Below are 20,246 nucleotides of genomic sequence, written 5' to 3' on the forward strand. Positions count from 1 at the left end.
AGTGTGTTATCTTCATCATCATCATCTCTTCATCTTCATTATCAATCTTCATCGTATCATCAACGTATCATTATCTTCATCCTATCATCATCATCATCATCATCCTCATGGCCGGGAGTGGCAAAGCTGCAGCCGCAAGTGACCGGCCTCCTGAGACGCAGCTTCTTCAGCCTCCTTGCCCAGAAGAGTGAGGGGTCCAAATTCAGTCCAAGGACCCCCATCCCAGCCAGGCAGCCCCTTGTCCTGGGGGCCCATGCTGAGCCCTTCCAGAGAGAGGGAAATGGCAACGAGGCCATTGGAGGAGGAGGAGCTGAGCCCACCCCTAAGTGGCCCTTTCCCCACTCCCCCCAGCCCGCCCCTCCAGCCCCGGCCCCTCCTCCCTGCCACCCCAGGGGGTCTGGTGGGGAGTCCATCATCCACATGAGGAAGGCCTGGATGCCCAGCCCTCCACCCTTCCCTTCCCCCCCTCCCCCCCTCCCCAGGATCCCAGCAACACCAGTAGCAGCAGCAGAGATTCAGAGCCTCAGAGCCCGGCTGCTGGGCCCCCTCCCCGGCCATGGCCACTTGGACCTCCTTTCACTCTGGGCCCGGGGAGGGCAGTCTGGATCTCAGGAGCCACCTCCCGGCTGTGGCCCCGATTCCTCCCCTAGATGAGGAGGGGCTGGAGGCGGCAGAGGGAGGGGACGAGGGGCCAGGCGAGGGCCCCTCAGGCAGGAGAGGGAGGAAGAAGAAGAAAAAATACCACCGGCACCCCAAGCCCCCCTACACCTATTTGGCTATGATTGCCTTGGTCATCCAGGCATCCCCAGAACGGAAGCTCACCTTGTCCCAGGTAAGGCAAAAGGACCAGAAGGCCGGTTGTGGGGCTGGGGCTTTGGAGAGGGGTGTGGGACTCAATGCCTGGAGAGTCCATCCTGCCCCTCTGGTGGGGTTCTGGGTGCCCCCTTGTCAAAGTGGGGAGAGGGGAGCTGGCAAAGAGAAGCTGGGGAGGAGCAGGGATGCCCATTTGAGGGACGCCCAGGTCAAGCAGGGCTGGGCAGCTTCTCTGGGGAGGGGAGAAGCAGATAATGTGCCTGCCCTGCCTCCCCACCCCAAATAACCCAGGAAGGGAGGAGACTCCCCCTTCTTATCTGGATGGGCAGAGGGAGATTATCTGCAGCTAATCCTCACTTAATCCATTATCTAGATCTAATCCCCAGTTCTTATCTAAGCATTATCCAAGCCTCTCCCACCAGCTTCTCCTCTTCAGCAGGAAGGCACCAAAAGCCAAGGTTGTCTGGGGGGGGTGGGGGAGTGATTTCTGAATCTGCGGGGGGGGGGGGCTCTGTCCCAAGAATTTTATTCCAGCCCCCCCTTCCCCAATACACCCCTTGTCTTGGAGGCAGAGAGACCCTCTGGGATACCCCCCCTCCCTCCCCAGAGCTTCTCTGCCCAGTGGCATTGCATTCCACCCCAAAGCCCCCTCCCCAGAGAACCAGTTTGCTGGTCTTCTCTTTGCAATGGGGGGGGGGGAGGCCAGCCATCCAACAGAGATATGCGTGATCCTAAAATTTGCAAATAAAGGCACAAATTGAGCTAGGAAGAGCCTCAATGTGTGTGTCTCTCTCTCTCTCACACACACACACAACACTCCCAAACACCCACACAACAGACCAAGTAAGGCAGGACATCAAAGATGGTAGGTTCAGGTTGGAAGGAAAGAAGACCAAGGGGTGATCAGGGCTCAGGGTGCCTGAGAAAAGATGGCCAGGAGCTACACAGACTCTTGGGGCCACTGCAAGCCCAGGAAATTTTGAAATGGGGCTCCTATTTTTGCCTCCTGATCTCAGTTGCTCTGGGCTAGTGGTCTATTGTGGCACACAGAAAGAATGGGAGAACGGGACATTTTAAAGAGGCATTCCTGCCGGTCTGATTTTAATACGTAGGCAGGTAACACACAGCTCCCTGGGTCTGTAGGGATCTAACCGGCGGAAAGATTTATTATAGGTGGCAACTCCCGGCTGATCCCAGCTGATCTCTTTGTTAAGCACTTCTTAGTCCTGGGAGGTTAATCACGAGGCCTCTGGGAACACCTTTGCCAGCCTTCAAATGTTAACAAGAGGCTGAATGTCTCTTGTTCTCCATCCTCCATCCTCAAGGTCAGGGTTGTCCCAGAGGCAACTGGACTGTCTAACTTTTTTCCTTGGAAAAGTTTCAGCTTTCTTGGATGAGAAGTCCTGTTGCCTTTTAAAAGATCAGAATAAGTGGTGGAAGGGACCTTGGAGGTCTTCTAGTCCAACCCCCTGCTCAGGCAGGAGACCCTATAACATTTCAGACAAATGGCTGCCCAGTCTCTTCTTAAAGACCTCCAGTGATGAAACACCCAGAGCTTCTGGTGGCAAGTTGTTCCACTGGTTAATTGTTCTCCCTGTTAGGAAGTCTCTCCTTAATTCCCGGTTGCTTCTCTCCTTGATGAGTTTCCATCCGTTGCTTCTTGTCCTGTCCTCAGGGGCTTTGGAGAATAAGTTGACCCCTTCTTCTTCCGTGGCAGCCCCTCAAATACTGGAGCACTGTTATTATGTTCCCCCTTACTCCTTCTTTTCTCTAGACTGGCCATGCCCAGTTTCTGCAACCGGTCTTCCTATGTTTTTAATTGTCTTAGTTGCTCTTCTTTGCACTCTTTTGAAAAGTACCTTTGGGTTAAATGAAAAAAAAAAAGAAAAGAAAAGAAAACCCTGGCAAAACTATTTCCATCTGTCAAGGGGTTGGAAATGATTCAGGTCTTTCCAAAGTCTGGAACTTACCTTGACTTGGGTATTGCGAAGACTTCCCAGGTCCTCATGCACTTTCTCAGAAGCAGAGAAGAAAAGGAAGAATGCAGACAGTTGTTGTGGGGGGGAGGCAGGGGCTAAGTGTATTTAAAGGGATTTTGCATATGCTGAAAGACCCCAATGCCTGGGGGGATGGTGGGGGAAGCAGAGGCAGCTTGCTTGGCAATGAGGAACAAATGCTACGTTTGCATATTGGAGAAGCCCTGAAGCTCCCAAGGTGTCACCTGCCCTCCCGCTGTGAGCCTTGCTGAAAGGAGCAGAAAGGGAGGGGGCTGCAGGCCAGTCTGATAGGAGCTGCCAGCTTCTCCCTCCCAACCATTCACACCTGAGCTGCCTCTGATCTTGGGGTGGGATGGGGGGGGTGTAGATCCTTCCCAGGTGGGTCAGGCCAGTTGAGGGCTTAGAGCAATCTTGGGGGGGGATGGGGAGACGGCTGGGATCCCTTTCACCACTTCCCAGCATCCTTCGGCTTCTTTGCCAGAAAAAAATTCTAAGATTTTAATATTGTAAGCCACCCAGTTACCCTGCGGTGAGAAGGACAGACAGACAGACAGACAGACAGACAGACAGACAGATAGATATAGAGAGGGGGGAGGGAGAGAGAGATGGCCTAAGGGTCAACTGAGCTGGCTTAGATGGGGCATGGGGGGAGCAGATTTGGCCTGCAAACCAATTCAATCTCAGCTTCCCCCCCTCCTGAAATGCAGAAGAGCCAAGGAGGGTCTCTAGAAGGTGCTAAGCGAAGGCTCCTTTGATGATCCAGCCAGGATCCCAAATGCGGGGGAGGGAGAGGGGATTTTTGCAGCCCGCACCCCATTCCCTGATCCTCTCCCTCCCCTCACCCCAATAAAAAATAATCCCAACTTCAAGGACATCTGACCACCTTTCTTTCTTTTTTTAATTTTTTTAAATTAAATTTATGGGGGGCCCATCTCGCAAACGAACAATTCTGGGCACCATATAAAATAGATAGATAGATAGATAGATAGATAGATAGATAGATAGATAGATAGATAGATAGATAGATAGATGGATGGATGGATGGATGGATGGATGGATGGATGGATGGATGGATGGATGGATGGACAGGATAGATAGATAGATAGATAGATAGATAGATAGATAGATAGACAGACAGACAGATTAGATAGATAAACAAATCCCCAATTACACAAACAAGAAAACAAACAAACCAATCCATCCATCCTCATGCTCGCCTGTCCTTGAACCTTTCTGCCTCCAGGAAGACTTATTATCCAATGGTAGTGGCATGGGCGGGGGGGAGCAGAGGGTCCCCCAATGGGCCAAGCCACAGACCGGGGGTTGGGGACCCCAGCTTTAGATGGAAATCTGAACGAAACCCTGGTTTATTGCTTGCTCTGTTCTGGAAATAAGAGATTGTCACTTCTTCAACAAACCACAGCTAAGCCATAACTTAACCATAGCTTCAGGAAGACATGGAGAAACTGTCCTTCCCAACCAATTTTAGCCTTCCAGGCTCAAAAGAGTCCAATGTTTGCAGGTGAGAGAATTGAAAAGCCAGCTTGCTTTAGAGGTTGAGGCATCAGGCTAGAAACCAGGAGACTGGGAGTTCTAGTCCCGCCAGAAGCATAAAAGACGGAACAGCAAATGTCTTACAGGCCATTATTAAAGTTCAGGAGGGTTCGAGTTAGAAAACAAGGGACAGTGAGTTCAAGTCCCGCTTTGGGCATGAAAACTATCTGGGTGACTTTGGGCCAATCACCAAGAAACTGGGAATTCTAGATCCACCTTAGGCATGAAAGCCGTCTGGGTGACTTTGGGCCAATCACCAGGAGACTGGGAGTTCTAGTCCAACCTTAGACATGAAAGCTGGCTGGGCGACTTTGGGCCAATCACCAGGAGACTGGGAGTTCTAGTCTTGCCTTAGCGATGAAAGCCCTCTGGGGGACTTTGGGCCAATCAGCAGGAGACTGGGAGTTCTAGTCCCGCCTTAGGCATGAAAACTATCTGGGTGACTATGGGCCAATCACCAGGAGACTGGGAATTCTAGTCCAACCTTAGACATGAAAGCTGGCTGGGTGTTTTGGGGCTAGTCCTTCTGTCTGTCTGTCTCTCTCTCTCTCTACTTCAGCCCACTCTACCTCACAGGGTTGTTGTGGAGAATGTAGGAGGAAGAAGGATGATTAAATACATTCCCTGCCTTAAGCGATGTATTATTCAATTTCAATTTCAATTTAATTCAATTTATATGCCGCCCCTCTCCGAAGACTCAGGGCGGCATTAAAATAACAAAGGCGAGATATTAAATAAATAAACAAATATTCTTGTTTGAAAATAAATAAATAACACAAAATGCTCTTTTTGGGCAAAAGTCCTGTTAGCTGGTATGAAACGTAGCTTCTCCACCAGGGGAAAGTTGGCTCAACTCCCAACCCCAATGAGAGGGGACCCACCCCGTTCTCCTTCCTCCCAGAGGGCCGATGCCCCCTCCCCCCGACCAGTCTGCAGCCCACCTTTCCTCCCTCCCACTGCCTTTCAGATCATCAAGGAGATCAGCAACCTCTTCCCCTTCTTCAAAGAAGGCTACCAGGGCTGGAAGGATTCCATCAGGCACAACCTCTCGGCCAACGACTGCTTCCAGAAGGTGAGAGGACCCGGGCGGGGCTGCCGTCTTGCCCCCTTCCCCAAATTTACTGTGTTGGGCCAAACCCACCCCTCCTTCTAGGCAGGGCCTGTCTCTGCTCTTGCCTTCTGGATGCCCACCAAGCAGCTTTCTTGCAAGAGGCCACTTTTGATGGCCTGCACAGGCTTTGAGACCCTTCCTGGTGGGCTACGGACCCTCCAAGAGATCCTTGGGCCTGGATCAACCACGGAGCTGAGCATGGAGAGCAGGGACAGGATGGGATCGAGCTGGGTTGTCAAGAGGAAGAACAGGAATCGACTCCACCCAACCCAACATCTCAGTAGAACATCTCTAGAACATCGCTCAGGGTTGAAATGAGGGGTCCTTGGTATTCTATGACTTGGTTGTTTTCTTGCAGGCGTCTCATAACCCAACTAGGGAACATCATCAGAGCTAGAAGGGAGTGGGTTTACATCTTCTAGCAGGGATGATGTTATTTATTTATTTATTTATTTATTTATTTATTTATTAAATTTATATACCGCCCTATTCCTAAGGGACTCAGGGCGGTGAACAGCAAACGATAAAAATACATGTAATACAAACGTTAATAATAAAAAAACCAATTAAAATATACTAAACATCCTAGTTGGGACATGAAACGTCTGCAGGAAAACGGCCAAGCTCAGAGAGAACCAAGGACCCCACATTATTATTACTACTACTACTATTACTCCTCCTCCTCCTAGCACTGATGACGTTTCCTAGTTGGGCCATGAAACGTCTGCAGGAAAACGACCAAGCTCAGAGAGAACCAAGGACCCCACATTCTTCCTCCTCCTCCTCTTCCTCCTCCTCCTCCCTTCTACCACTGATGACGTTACTTAGTTGGGTCCTGAAACATCTGTACAAAAACAACCAAGCACAGAAAGCATCCCCAATGGAAGATGCTGCTCCCAGAGAGTTGTGTTGCCCCTTCACTCCTTGTTTCAGGAAAGCCCTTAAAACGTTTAACTTGATGCCCAGTTGGGGCATTTTCCACTTGATGGGCAGGAGAATCCCTTTCAGATAGATATATATATATATATATATATATATATATATATATATATATATATATATATATATATATATATATATATATTTAATATATTTAATATATTTAATATATATATATATTTAATTTGATTTATATGCCGCCCTTCTCCGGAGACTCAGGGCGGCTTACAATGCGCTAAGCAATAGCCTTCATACTTTTGTATATTTTATACAAAGTCAGCTTATTGCCCCCACAAACTGAGTCCTCATTTCACCTACCTTAGAAAGGATGGAAGGCTGAGTCAACCTAGAGCCTGGTGAGATTTGAACTTGCAGTAAATTGCAGGCAGCTGTGTTAATAACAGGGTGCTTTAGACCACTGTACTATCAAGGCTCTATATCAAGGATATAGCTTTTAGGACAGGGCTGTCCAGCTTCGGCAACTTTGAGACTTGTGGACTCCAACTCCCAGAATTCCCCAGCCAGCAGGGGAATTCTGGGGGTTGAAGTCCACAGGTCTTAAAAGTTGCCAAGGTTGGAGGCGCCTGTTTTAAGCCATCGCAAAGTGTCATCCTCCAGACTCCTTTGACTGAGCTTCACTAAATGCTCCGTATCATGTCTGTGTGTAAATAAACAAGCCAGCTGCACATCAGACCCCGGTTCAGCGGTGAGGGCCTGGGAAATGGCAGGTGGCCTCCCGTGGCCTCCTCCCACATCTACCAAGTCTAGGTTTTCTAATTCCCACGGGCACCAGTGGCTCCTTACGTTTTCTTCCCCAACAGGTAAGGTTGGGCATGGTGGCCAGGAGATCTCGGCCACCCATCAACCGCCACGCAACCGTGGACTTGGAAGGAAGTCTGGGATGTCTCCTTCTGGGACAGGCCTTCAGAAGATCCCCTCCCCCCTGCACCCTCTTCATCTCTTGCAGGTATTGAAAGACCCCGCCAAGCCCAAGGCCAAGGGAAACTTCTGGACCGTTGACGTGGACCTCATTCCGCCAGAAGCTCTGAAGCTGCAGAACACGGCCGTCTCCCGTCAAGAGGAGAGGACCTTCACGGTCGACCTGGCTCCCTTTGTCTACCACGGCTGGGCTTTCAAAGCCCCCCCGCCTCCCCTCAATGGGCCTGCCCCGGAGGGGAGTGGGTTTCCAAGCAGTGAAGGGGGCCGTCAGAGCAGCCCCTTCAGCATCGATGCCTTGCTCCATGACTTCCAGGGTGTGGGTCTCTCGGGGAAAGCGAGGGCCAAGAGTGGGCCATCGCAGACCCCCACAGCTGCCTCTGAAGTCTGGGGCACAGTCCCCATCTTCCGGGTCTCCTCAGGCGCCCCAGTCCTCCCCTGGCGGGCCCCGTGCCCTCTGCCCATGCTCCGATCCCTCTCGTCCTCCAGCAGCCCTGCTTCCCTCAGCTCCTTGTCCCCCAATGAGGAGCCCAAAAAGGGGGCTGGCACCTCAATTTTGGCCAAACGCCCCAGAATCATCCAGCCGGCTCCTGAGACCAGCGACTCCGACTCCAGGGAGGGCACTCCGCCCCCCGCCGCCCCATTCTGGGAGCAGCTCCCCACTTCCTACACCCCATGTGTGGCTCCCAATGTGGTGGTGGCACCCCAAAACCACACGCTGTCCTTCTCCCCCTTCTCCCCCAACCCAGCCTTCCCCCCTTATAGCCCCATGCCTTTCCCACACCCAGCCTACTGGGAGCTGATGCCCCGGTCCTCCCTGAGCCCGGTCTCCTCCTCCGGGGTGGACCTGGGTCTGGAGGAAGCCATGCCTCCCAACAAGACCGTCTTTGATGTCTGGATGAGCCATCCCATGGACATCGTCCACCCGGCCTTTCCCCAGGCAAGCCCTTCCCCCCGGAGCTCAGTCTTGACCCACTACGACCCCTCCTGAGGACAAGCGTTGGCAAGGGGGTGGGTGGCTGGTCAGATATGGCAGGCAGGCTTTTTGGCCAGCGATGACCAGCCCCATCTTCTCAGCCTTTCTTGTCCCAGGAACTCCATAGGGCAACCCAACAGTCACATAATTAACAACTCAACCAGGACAACCCAATAGTTACATAGGAGAAAGCCATCCAGATGTTCCTGCTCTACCTCTTCAGGAGACCAGCAGCCCACTCTCCTTTGGACCAGCCATCCCACATTAGGAACCATCTTATCATCTACTCTCCACCATCCAGGTCATGGTTGTCCCAAAAGTGCTTTTTCTGAAAGGGCAACTGGAGTTTCTTGGTCTTTTCCTTGAAAACATTTCATTTCTCATCCAAGAAACTTCTTCAGTTCTGAGGACTGAATTCTGGGAGTTGAAGTCCACCAGAACTTAAAAGTTGCCAAGGTTGGGCACCCCTGATTTAACCTATCATCCACACTACCAGGAGACTGGTCTTCACCCATGGCCAGGCCCGGGCACCAAGTCAAGTTTTCCAGGCTTTACAAAAGGCCAACAGCAAGGGGGATAATCTGATCTCAGGGGAAAGGATGTTGGCAAGGATCCTGCCAGCTGACCTTCCCTAGTTGATGGTACCCAGAGAACCAAAGAAGCTTCTTGGATGAGAAGAGAAACGTCTTCAAGAAACCCCGGTTGCCTTTTTGGGAGATGGAGATGGAAACTCCCATAACCAACGAGAGGAGGAGAACCTGCTGGACCAGGTTCTGAGCAACCCACACAAAGCCAGAGGGCCCCAGAAGGAGGAGGGCTGGGCCCTTCTCTTTGGACTGCTTGCTTGAGCTTGAAGGTTCAGAAGTAGAGGCCTTTTGGTCCTCCACATCCTTCCTGCAGAGCTTCAACATCCAGAGAAGAAAAGCGTTAATTGGAAGCTTCAAACTGTTGCAAAATGCAGGAGTTACTGGTGCCAGATACTTCACACCTCTGCTTTGTGAGTGCGTTGGTGTCTAGGTTTAATTCAAGGTGCTGGTTATCACCTTTAAAGGCCTTCATGGCTTAAATCTAGGCTACTTGAGGGACCGTCTTTTCCCAATTGATTCTACCTTTCTTATCCACTTAGGCAGAAAGGACCCTCTTTGGGTACCATCAACTAGGGAGGGTCAGCTGGCAGGACCGCAAAGGAGTCCTGCTGAGATTAGCCGTCTCTCTGTTGGCCTTTCATAAGGCCTGGAAAACTTTGTACCCGAATCTGGGGTCCTTGACGTGGGTTGGACCTGGTCTGGTCATGTGGATGATAGATTAAATCTGGAGTGGCCAAGATTGGCCACTTGAAGACTTGTGGACTTCAACTCCCAGAATTCCCCAGCTAGCAGGGCTGGCTGAGGAATTCTGGGAATTGAGGTCCACAGGTCTTGAAGTGGCCAAGATTTTACATCCCTGGATTAGATTATATCCGGCTGCTATGTCTTTCTATTTTTATTGGGTTTTTTACCCTGTGTTTTGTGATGCTTTACTTTTATTGTAAGCCACTTAAGAGTCATGTCAACCTAAAATGGATGACTGCATCAATCAAGTAAATCAATAAAAACACCAGAGTTGAATTACTTTGCTCCTCGTTTTAGGTGCTTCATCATCTCAGAGAAACTATGGTGGGAAATGCCAGATCTTACACTCCTTCCCTCCTCCGGAGAACCCGACTAATCTTACCAGTAGTCCTCAGGTTATAACCCTAATCTGGCCCAGACTTTCCATTGCTATGAGAAGCCGTCCTTAAGTGAAGCATCACCTGACCACACAGCTTTGCAACTGCAGTTCCAACAAGTCGTGGCTGCTCCATCACTGGAAGAGACTGGGGATCCATTGGTCTGCAGTGGTATAAAGTCTGTGCCATGCTGCCTGGGGAATTCTGGGAATTAGAGTCCATAAATCTAAATAAATCCAAGGTTGGACAGTCCGGCCCTTATACCATTCCGGACATATATGCAGTTGTCCAATTTTTTCTTAAAAACGTCCTGTGATGGACTTCCAACAACTTCTGAAGTCAAACTGTGATGGCGTCCATCTCTTTTCTAACATTTTCTATGATTAGGGCCAAGGAAAAATTTATAGGTAGTCCTCATATTATGACCATTTGTTTAGCAACCCTTCAAAGTTATGATGGTGCTGAAAAAATCTGGCCGTTGCACCCTCTTTGCGGCTTCGTGCTCATAATTTAGGTGCATGTGTGACAGTTGTCACGCCACGTTTTCCCGCCCTGTGCAATCTGCCCCCTTCCTTTCCACTCCTTCCACCCTCCATCTCTGCCCTTTTGGTCATCCTGTCCATGGCTGAACTGGAAGCCCCTCAATTCCACCCTGACCATCACTGTCCCCTGATCAGTGAGATGGGCGGCATATAAATCTAATAAATAATTTTACTAAATGAATTGTCTACTTTGGTTCCCTTCCTTTCCTTGCCAACTGGGAGGCACGATGCTTTTGATAAAGCTCCTGGGAAGTCCACGTTGTCTTGGCCACAGCATCTCCTGATCTTCCATGATGGGAAAACTGCTAGTCCTTTATCAGCACTTACCCTGAACAGGAAAGGATTCCATGGGAGGGTTATGGAGAAGTTGCAAATAGGGGTTCAACTCTTTCTCTCCCAGATCTCCTTTCTTTTCCTTGAATAATTTACTAGCTTAGTGTTTCTCAACCTGGGCAACTTGAAGATGAGCAGACTTCAACTCCCAGAATTCCCCAGCCAGAGCATGAATTCTGAGAGCTGAAGTTTGAGCATCTTAAATTTGTCAAGGTTGAGAAACATGGAAATGGCTGATTATGACCAAGAAATCATCATCACCTCTAAAAATAGAGGAACGTAATCAGTACCAAACTGTACATTTTCAGCAAATAAAAGCTGGGTGCCTCAATCTTTTTGTTTTTTTTAATTTGATTTATATGCCGCCCTTCTCCAGAGACTCAGGGCGGCTTACAATGTGCTCAGCAATAGCCTTCATCCTTTTGTATATTTATACAAAGTCAGCTTATTGCCCCCACAATCCGGATCCTCAATTTACCTACCTTAGAAAGGATGGAAGGCTGAGTCAACCTTGAGCCTTGGTGAGATTCGAACCTGCAGTAATTGCAGGCAGCTGGTCTTAATAACCAGCTTAATAACAGGGTGCCTTAGACCACTGTACTACCAAGGCTACCAATCTTTGCATTCCAGTCTTCTTCTCCGGATCTTCTGCCACCTGTCATAGATTCCTGCAATTGTAACATTGGAAGGGATCCCAAGGACAATCTGATCCGATCTCTGAAACGTGCAGGAAAACTAATTAAATCGCCCATGTCAGATGGCTGCCACCCCCTCCTTAAAATGCTGCAGAGATGAAGACCCCACATAGATCATCCTGATGTTTCTGGGTACAGTTTGTCCTTGACTTATGGCCACAACTGAGGTCAAACTTTCCGTTGTTAAGCAAGACAGATGTTAAGTGAGCTTGGCCCCATTTTACGACCTTCCTTGCTATGGTTGTTAAGTGAATCACTACAGTTCTTAAATTAGTAATGTTGTTAAGTGAATCTGGCTTCATCATTGACTTTGCTTGTCAGAAGGTCGCAAAAAGGGATCACGTGACCTTGGAACACTTCAACCGTCATAAATATGAGCCATTGGCCAAGCGTCTGAATTTTGAGCACATGACCAAGGAGATGTCACAATGGTCGTAAGTATGAAAAACAGTCATAAGTCACTTTTTTCAGTGCCGTCGTAACTTTGAATGGTCACTAAACAAACCGTTGTAAGTCGAGGACTACCTGTAATCCTTGAAGGGCACCAGAAGGCAAAGAGAAGAAGCAATGGGTGGAAACTCATCAAGGAGAGAAACAACCTGGAACTAAGGAGGAATTTCCTGACAGTGAGGACAATTAACCAGTGGAACAGCTTGCCACCAGAAGTTGTGGGGGCTTCGTCACTGGAGGTTTTTAAGAAGAGACCAGTCCATTTGTGATGGACAGATCCCTTCCTCGTGATGAGGGAGTCAACTGGACCACTGACCTGCAGGGAGGAGATGCTCCTTAAGATGGCCCATCTAATGGCTTGAACAGGCTTCCTAACCGTGCTTGCGGGCTTTCCTGGCCACTCTGTTGAGCACGTTGTTGTCAGAGAGGGGACCAGAATCTTCACAGGATCAGACCTGAGCATCCTTTCCCCTCCTGCCAATGCACTGAAGTTCCTGTGTTTACTGAAGATCTCCTGGAAATCAAGCAACCGAAGAGATTCCAGGAACCTTGAGAGCAGAAAACAAGAAACGGATTCAATGGCTGGCCTAGATTTGAACCTCCCTTGTGGCAGTCGAAGCAGCCAAGTGCAATTATTTCTCCGCAGAACATCAGCCAGCTGCTTCCCTCAAAAGATCCCAGATCCTTCGAGGGAAGGATCAGCTGGAAAGACCAGACCGACCAAGTTGGGATCTCCTGGCCCAGCATTTTGCCCATAGCAAAGCACCACTCACATTTGCTACAAGCAGCAAGGACAGGCAGGGGCATAGACAGACAGAACCTATGGAGAGGACAAAAGTGACATCTTGTGGTGTTACCTGGGAGGTTTTTTTCCCCCAAAAGAGAGCCAAGACCCCCACCCCCACCCCAATCTTGTGGGTTGGACCTCTGCCCCACCTGGCTAATCAAAGCAAACAAAGAGAAGACCGGAAGTTGGATCCATGTCTCTTGGAGGGAAAAGGAGACCAGAGGTCCCTCGAGGGGTCCTGGGTCCCTCACTCCAGTCTGGATCCAACAAAATTGGACAATTCTTATGCTGCCTCTAACCTTGGGGTCCTGGAGGCTTTCTGGGCATTGTTGTTTCCTTGCAGACATTTCATTACCAAATTAGATAACATCATCAGTGCTAGAAGAGTGTGGGGTTTGGGGGAGGGGGAGGGGGAGGGGGAGGAGGGGGAGGGGGAGGAGGAGAAGGCGGAGGACTGTGAGTTCCTTGGTCTCCCTGGGCTGCCTGTTTTCTTGTAAACATTTCATTAGCAAACTAGATAACATCATCAGTGACTATGGTTACCCACTCACTTTGTAAGTATGAATCAGTTGCCAAGAGTGAGAATTTTGATCATGTGACCACAGGGAGGCTGCAATGGTTGTAAGTGTGAAATATGGTCATAAGTCCATTTTTTCAGTGCTGTTGTAACTTTGATCACTAAATGAACTGTTGGAAGTCAAGGACTACCTGAAATACAAGTGAGAATTAAACTGGATTGGGAAAATTTAAAATAGAAGTCCCAAGAGAGGGCACTGTTGCTACCCAAAACTCAAGAGATTTGATTGCTTTTAAAAAATAACTTTCTTACACTCTAATAATGGTTTCTCCAGAACAGTATGTTGAAAATCACTTTTTTAGGAAATAATAAATATTTAAAGTAAATAGCGTTCTAAAGGGTCCCATTTAACAGGTTTCCATTTCCATAGTGTAAATATAAGGACGGAACATTCTATCACATGTGGTGGCAATGCCCCAAAGCAAAGAAATATTGGGAACAGATAAGGAGATGGTTACAGGCGATAACAGGAGAACAAATTGAATTTAAACCTGAATTATTTTTGTTAGGAATAATTAATCAAAAGATAAAGAAGCAACTTTAGTAACAGCAGCACGAATTGTTTATGCCCAATGTTGGAAACTTGAAAATATACCAGCCAACAAGAGGATTACTCGTAAGATATTAGAATGTGACGAGATGTATAAGCTCACATTAGAAATAAAAGGCAAGGAAGAAACAGAATTTTACTAGGTTTGGGATAAGTGGTATAAGTGTTTAGAACAGAGAAACAAAAATGTATAGAAATAAATGTAGATAACTGTAAGAGACACATGACACAGTACTGTTAAAAATGCTTATTATGTAAATTGGAAAAATGGAAAATAAAAGTTAAAAATAAATAAATAAAAGGTTTCCATGGCCACCTACCTTAAGCACAGCTCTGGGTGCTTACAGCTGCAACAAAACCACAAAACCAGTGGTGAAATCTAAAATTTGTTACTACCGGTTCTGTGGGCGTGTCTTGGTGATGGTGGGGTAATGTGACTGGGTGGGCGTGGCCAATTTTTTTTTTTTACTTTTAAAACCATTTTTTCTACAACCTCTTCAGCGAAGAGGTTGTAAAAAAATGCTTTCAAAAGGCTCTGACGATCCCAGCTGAGTTGCCTGATGGCAGAGGCTTTTTTAAAAACTCAGCTGGGATCGTCAGAGGCATTTAAAAGAAAAAAAAGGGTTATTTTCTTTTAAAAGCCTTTGATGATCCCAGCTGAGCCGCGCGATCATCAGAGGCTTTTTTTTTAACTTTTAAAAGCATTTTTTCGGCTGAAGAAATTGTAGAAAAAATGCTTTTAAAAGTAAAAAAAAAGCCTCTGATGATCGTGGGGCTCAGCTGGGCATGGGGGAGGCAGGGATTTTTGCTACCGGTTCTCCGAACCACCCGCCACCATCGCTACTGGATCGGGCGATCCGGTCCGAACCGGGAGCATTTCATCCCTGCCACAAAACCCTAAAACCTGAAACCTTAAAACAAATCTGGAAATCCAGGTCCTCATTCATCCTCCCAGGGCATCATTCCAGCCTTGGGTTGCTGAATATATTCAGAGGTAGCTTGGAAAAAGGCTGAGGAATTCTGGGAGTCAAAGTCCACAGCCATAAAGGGACCATCGTTCCCAGATTTGGGGCAAAAGAGAAATGTCTGGTCTCCTTTGCAAGAGTCCCTCTCCAGATATAAATTTGTCTTCTGATCTTTGGTCCACACACACACACTCGCACACAGTCTTGAGAATTGTGGTTGCATTTGTGTTGTCCTAAGGCACAACTAGTAGCCATGAACTTCAATGGACTCCAGAGGATGGTAGAGGACAGGAAGGCCTGGAGGAACGTTGTCCATGGGGTCGCGATGGGTCGGACACAACTTTGCAACTATCAACAAAGGCACAACAGGGGTTTTTTTTTTTTTTTTTTTTACAAACAACAGTGCCGGAGCCACAACTAATGTGATGGCTGAGTTTACACCAAGCATGTTAAGTCGTAGAAGTGTTTGTTTGCCCTGACTTTATGCACTGTGTCCCCACAAAAAGGGGGCTTCCTTGCAACGAGACTGTGTTCTGGAGATGGGGTGTCCCCTTAGTGTCTACTCCTGGTTCTGTTTTCTACACAGTCTTTCCAAGTAAGTAATACAGGTAAGTCCTCGACTTACAACATTTAGTGACCAAGGTTACAATGGCACTGAAAAACCTGACTTACGACCATTTTTCACACTTACAACCGTTGCATCATGCCCCATGGCCACGCGATTTACACTCAGATGCTTGACAACTGGTTCATATTTATGACGGTTCCCCATGGTCACAGTTGGCAACTGGCATGTACTTATGACGGTTGCAGTGTCCCGGGGTCATGTGATCAGCTTTTGAGAAGCTACGTCTATGGGGAAGCCAGATTCATTTAACAACCCTGTTACTAGCTTAATAACTGCTGTGATTCACTTAGCAACGGTGGCAAGAAAGATCAGAAAATAGGGCAAAACTCACAACAAATTTCTCACTTGGCAACATAAATTTTGGGCTCAATTGTGGTTGTAAGACAAGGACTCCCTAGGTTGGAAAATTGTCAGATTATTGGAATAAAATAAGATAGAAAGGAAGGAAGGAAGGGCTGCAGGGGGTCGTGAGAGGTATAGGGTCTCCTGCTTGAGCAGGGGGCTGGACTAGAAGACCTCTAAGGTCCCTTCCAGCTCTATTCTGATTGATTGATTGATTGATTGATTGATTGAATTCACAAGTCCTTGAGCACAACAGACCACAATTTCCATTAATCAAGATAATTGTCACAGGAATCACACCTGATTTTAGGGTGTTGTTTTTGCCAGGTTAAATGGATCTTGCGGTTAAATGGATCACTTTGCTAGTTAAGTACGTTATGCGATCTTTATAAGGAACAAAAGCAATTTCTCCTATTTACTTAGTTGAATGGAAACCAGCTGACAAGATTGATAAACTTGAGCCCCATGACCGGGGTGGGATAATGTTGTTCCAATCATCTTGAAACTGCATGTCCGTAGCTAAAACAGACTGAATTTTTGATCAGATCACCTTGGGGGGTTGCTGCAAGAATCCTAAGTGCAAGAACTTATGGAAGTCACTTTTTTCAGTGCTGTTGTAAACCTTGAGTAGCCACTCAATTAATGGTTTTAGGCTGAGGAACTCTAAGCGGCTCTCTTAGAGTCCCAAAGGGGCTGCTGTGTCCAAAAGGCCAACTGGATTTTCTTGGTTTTTAATTTTTTCCTTGAAAATGTTTTGCTTCTCATCCAAGAAGCTTCAATCAATCAGAATAGAGCTGGAAGGGAACTTGGAGGTCTTCTAGTCCAGCCTCCTGCTCAAGCAGGAGACCCTAGACTAGTGGTCACCAACTGGTGGTCCGTGGACCACTGGTGGTCCACGAGAAAATTTTGGTGGTCCGCAGAAAAATTATTTGCATTTTTTATATTGCACTAAATCAGGAGTCTTCAAACTACGGCCCCTGGGACAGATACGTGCAATGAATGTTTGTGTTGTTGCAGAGAGTCTCCTCCTTTGGGGTCTTTTTGTGCGGGTCGGAAGGGGGCAGAAATTCCTGGGGTCTGCTTCGGCCTCCTGGTGTGGGGCTTTGGGCAAAGGCTGGAGGGAAGCACCACTGGTGGCAAAGAGCCAGAAGGCCTTGTTCCAGTGGGACTGCCTCATGGCCTGGAACTGGCTGACCATCTCAACCTGCTGAGCCTGGTCACTCCCGCAGGTCTTCCCTCTGCTTGGAAAGCCTATGCTCCTAGTCCTCAGTGAGGTGCTTCTGCTGAGCCTCCTTCTCGGCCAGATCCAATTGGAACTGAGCCAGCTGTTTTGCCAATTCTTTCTCGTGGTGGCTGCTTAGCTCCAACAACTGCTTCCTGTTGGGGCCCTAAGGAGCCCGGGCGGGCAGGCGAGGAGTGGCTGGGAGGGGAGGGGTACGTAGAGGTCATCGAGGCGCCCCTCAACATGAGTGACATCAAGTTGACCATGCCCACCCAGTCACATGACCACCTAGCCATGCCTACTACCCAGCTGGTCATTAGGCAGATCGTATTAGTGGTCCGCGGGATTTAAAATTATGAATTCAGTGGTCCTTGAGGTCCGAAAAGTTGGTGACCCCTGGACTAGACCATTTCAGACAAATGGCTGTCCAATCTCTTCTTTAAAACCTCCAGTGATGAAGCCCCCACAGCCTCTGGAAGGAAGCCATCCCACCGGTTAAACTGGTGGCTTCTTCCTTTCTGGGATGAAAAGCAAAATGTTTTCAAAAGGGAAAAAAAAGTCCAGCTGCTTTTTGGAAAAGCACCTTGACCTGGATGATGGAGAATCCCTATAGATTTCTCTCCTAGAGGTATCACCCTGTCAGGTGGCGATCTGTCCCATTGGTGAGCAGTTAGGAAACTCTTCCAGATGCCTGTCTGAAGTCTGCTTTCTTCTTTTTGAACATTATTTAAATCATTGGCCGAGATTAGACCGGTCCCCACTTCGACCCCCTCTTGCAAGGCCCTGAAGACCTGGTTTGGCCAATGGGCCTGGGGCACCCAGAGTGGGATGGAGCCCATCAAGTGGTTTGTGGATTGTTGTCAGGGGGCAGAGACTCAATACATAGTCTTTGTATATTGGGTTTTTATTTTTTGTAAGCTGCCTAGAGCAGTGTTTCTCAACCTTGGAAGCTTGAAGATGGTGGACTTCAACTCCCAGAAACCCCCAGCCAGCAGCGCTGGCTGGGGGATTCTGGGAGTTGAAGTCCACCCATCTTCAAGCTTCCAAGGTTGAGAAACACTGGCCTAGAGTCATTAATGTGAGTGGGTGGCCATATAAATTCTCTCCCTTTTTATGACCCTCTAATTTGGGGGGAGAGTCAGGGCGACTGGATGGAGGTGAGTGTTTACTGTCCGGATGCCCTATCCTGATGCCAGGCCATATAAATTCTCTAAATAAATAAAATTGCTTTTGGAATGGCTCTGAAGTTTCCAAAGTGGCTTTTCCCAAATGGCAACTGGACTTCCTAGGTTCCTTTTCTTTGAAAACATTTTGCTTCTCATCCAAGACGTTTCTTTGGAACGGAACATTTTCAAAGAAAAAACAAACAAGGGAAGTCCAGTTGCCCTTTTGGAAAAAGCACCTTTGGGACCACCGTGATCTGGATCAGGGGTCTCCAACCTTGGCAACTTTAAGACTTGTGGACTTCAACTCCCAGAGTTCCTCAGCCAGCAAAGCTGAATAGCTGAGTTGAAGTCCACAAGTCTTAAAGTTGCCAAGGTTGGAGAGCCCTGATCTGGATGATGGAGAATCTCCATGACTTTGAAGGACACTCCTTGCCTTCCTTATGAAGCCCTTCGTCCACTAACTTGTGCTAGTGGACGATCCCTTAAACAGGAGCCAGCTGTGGGTGGCAGCAGCCAAAAAAGCCAATACAATCCTTGGTTATATAAACAGAGGCATAGAATCAAAATCACGTGGAGTATTAGTACCGCTTTATTTTTTTTAATTTTTTTTAATTTTGATTTATATGCCGCCCTTCTCCGGAGACTCAGGGTGGCTTACAATGCGCTAAGCAATAGCCTTCATCCTTTTGTATATTTATACAAAGTCAGCTTATTGCCCCCACAAACTGGGTCCTCAATTTACCTACCTTAGAAAGGATGGAAGGCTGAGTCAACCTTGAGCCTTGGCGAGATTCGAACCTGCAGTAATTGCAGGCAGCTGTTCTTAATAACAGGGTGCTTTAGACCACTGTACTACCAAGGCTCTTATTAAGCCTTAGTAAGGCCACACCTGGAATACAGCATCCAATTTTGGTCCCCACGTTACAAAAAAAACATGTTGAGACTTTGGAAAAAGTGCAGAGAAGAGCAACTAAGAGGACTGAAGGCCTGGAGATTGAAACATAGGAAGAACAGTTGTAGTGTTTGGGTTTGGCTAGAAAGAAAAGAAGGACTTGGGGGGGGGTGAACATGATGGCCATATTCCAGTATTTGAGGGGCTGCCACAAAGAGGAAGGGGTCAACTTATTTTCCAGAGCACCAGAGGGCAGGACAAGAAGCAATGGGTGGAAACTAATCAAAGAGAGAAGCAACCTGGAACTAAGGAGAAACTTCCTAGCAGTGAGGACAATTGACCAGTGGAACAGCTTGCCACCAGAACTTGTGAATGCTCCATCACTGGAGGCTTTTAAGAAGAGTCTGGACAGCCACTTGTCTGAAATGGTATAGGGTCTCCTGCTTGAGCAGGGGGCTGGACTAGAAGACCTCCAAGGTCCCTTCCAACTTTGTTACTCTGCTAAGTCGGGCGAACTTCAACTCCCAGAATTCCCCAGCCCTTCTGCCCATCTTAAACTGACCAAGATTGGGGAAGCCTCTAGAGCAGTGTTTCTCAACCTTGGTAGCTTGAAGATGGGTGGACTTCAACTCCCAGAATCCCCCAGCCAGCAAAGTGCTCTAGAGCCTCCTGTGTTTGTGGAACAAAATTGTGGTTCAATTGGTGCTTTGTGTGAATGTGTGTTCTTCCTCTTGGCAGCCTCAGGCCGACTGTCCTGCCCAAAGCAAAATAACCTCCTTCTGACCTCCTTGGTGGAGCCTCTCCGGCCAGCCATCAACGGCCCTTGATAGCCCCTATTAGTGGCCTTTTTGTGTTCTTCTCTGGTGTTTAGCAGAAGAAAGGAAGGTAGTAGCTGAGCAGGGCAATCTACAAACAATGCAGCTCCAGGGAGGGGCAGGTGAGGTCCAATAGTCAACCCCAAGAGAAAGGATCCTTTTCTGTGCTTCTCTTCCTGGAGCGGAGACCCCTCCCCCAACTTACACAGAATGGAGGCTGGCTTGCTACCCAGAGGGGCTGAGTGAGT

At 48.2% G+C, this 20,246-nt stretch overlaps 1 protein-coding gene across 1 annotated transcript; it reads left to right on the forward strand.

Moving 5' to 3' along the window:
• Positions 1 to 556: 556 nt before the first annotated feature.
• Positions 557 to 8,341, forward strand: LOC139314530 (forkhead box protein H1-like). Its single transcript, XM_070940202.1, has 3 exons — positions 557 to 832; positions 5,332 to 5,436; positions 7,382 to 8,341. Exons 1-3 carry the CDS (start codon positions 557 to 559, stop codon positions 8,339 to 8,341), a joined length of 1,341 nt encoding a protein of 446 aa, XP_070796303.1.
• Positions 8,342 to 20,246: the final 11,905 nt, after the last annotated feature.

This window comes from Pituophis catenifer, unplaced genomic scaffold (genome assembly GCF_029215685.1).
Source record: "Pituophis catenifer annectens isolate HBS135680 unplaced genomic scaffold, rPitCat1.0.hap2 SCAF_3, whole genome shotgun sequence".
Lineage (NCBI taxonomy): Eukaryota > Metazoa > Chordata > Lepidosauria > Squamata > Colubridae > Pituophis > Pituophis catenifer.